This window comes from Merops nubicus, unplaced genomic scaffold (genome assembly GCF_000691845.1).
Source record: "Merops nubicus isolate BGI_N331 unplaced genomic scaffold, ASM69184v1 scaffold47643, whole genome shotgun sequence".
Taxonomy (NCBI): Eukaryota; Metazoa; Chordata; class Aves; order Coraciiformes; family Meropidae; genus Merops; species Merops nubicus.
Window position 1 is genome coordinate 1 of NW_008601844.1, and position 396 is coordinate 396.

Genomic DNA, 396 nt, shown 5'->3' on the forward strand with positions numbered 1-396 from the left:
GAGGGCTTGCGGGAGTACTTCAGCCAGTTCGGCGAGGTGAAGGAGTGCCTGGTGATGCGGGACCCGCTGACAAAGAGATCCAGGTGAGAGGCCGGGCCCGCGCCTCCCTTCGCCCCCGCCGCGGCCCGGCCGCCACTTTAACCAACTTTCTCTCTTCTCTCCGCATCCCCTCTCCTGCCCGGGCTGCGGGGCTCAGGGGCTTCGGGTTCGTCACGTTCATGGACCAGGCTGGCGTCGACAAGGTCCTGGCCCAATCCAGACATGAACTGGACTCCAAGACGGTGAGATGACTTCTCTCATCTCAGGGGTGCATTTGCCGGCGCAGCGGCTGTGCTCGGAGCAGCCGTCGATTGCCATGTTTGATTTCCTGTTAGAGGCTGGGAAACTTGGCTTTCC

The 396-nt window shown here is 62.6% G+C and overlaps 1 protein-coding gene across 1 annotated transcript in view; it reads left to right on the forward strand.

The window, feature by feature from the left end:
* Nucleotides 1–6: 6 nt before the first annotated feature.
* Nucleotides 7–396, forward strand: part of LOC103770837 (RNA-binding protein Musashi homolog 1-like) — a gene marked incomplete at both ends in the record, with an annotated part of 6,851 nt that continues 6,461 nt past the window's right edge. The window contains 2 exons of the mRNA XM_008938113.1: nucleotides 7–83; nucleotides 197–281. Of these exons, the coding sequence (XP_008936361.1) occupies nucleotides 7–83; nucleotides 197–281 (162 nt within the window). The remainder of the gene's footprint in view (nucleotides 84–196; nucleotides 282–396) is intronic.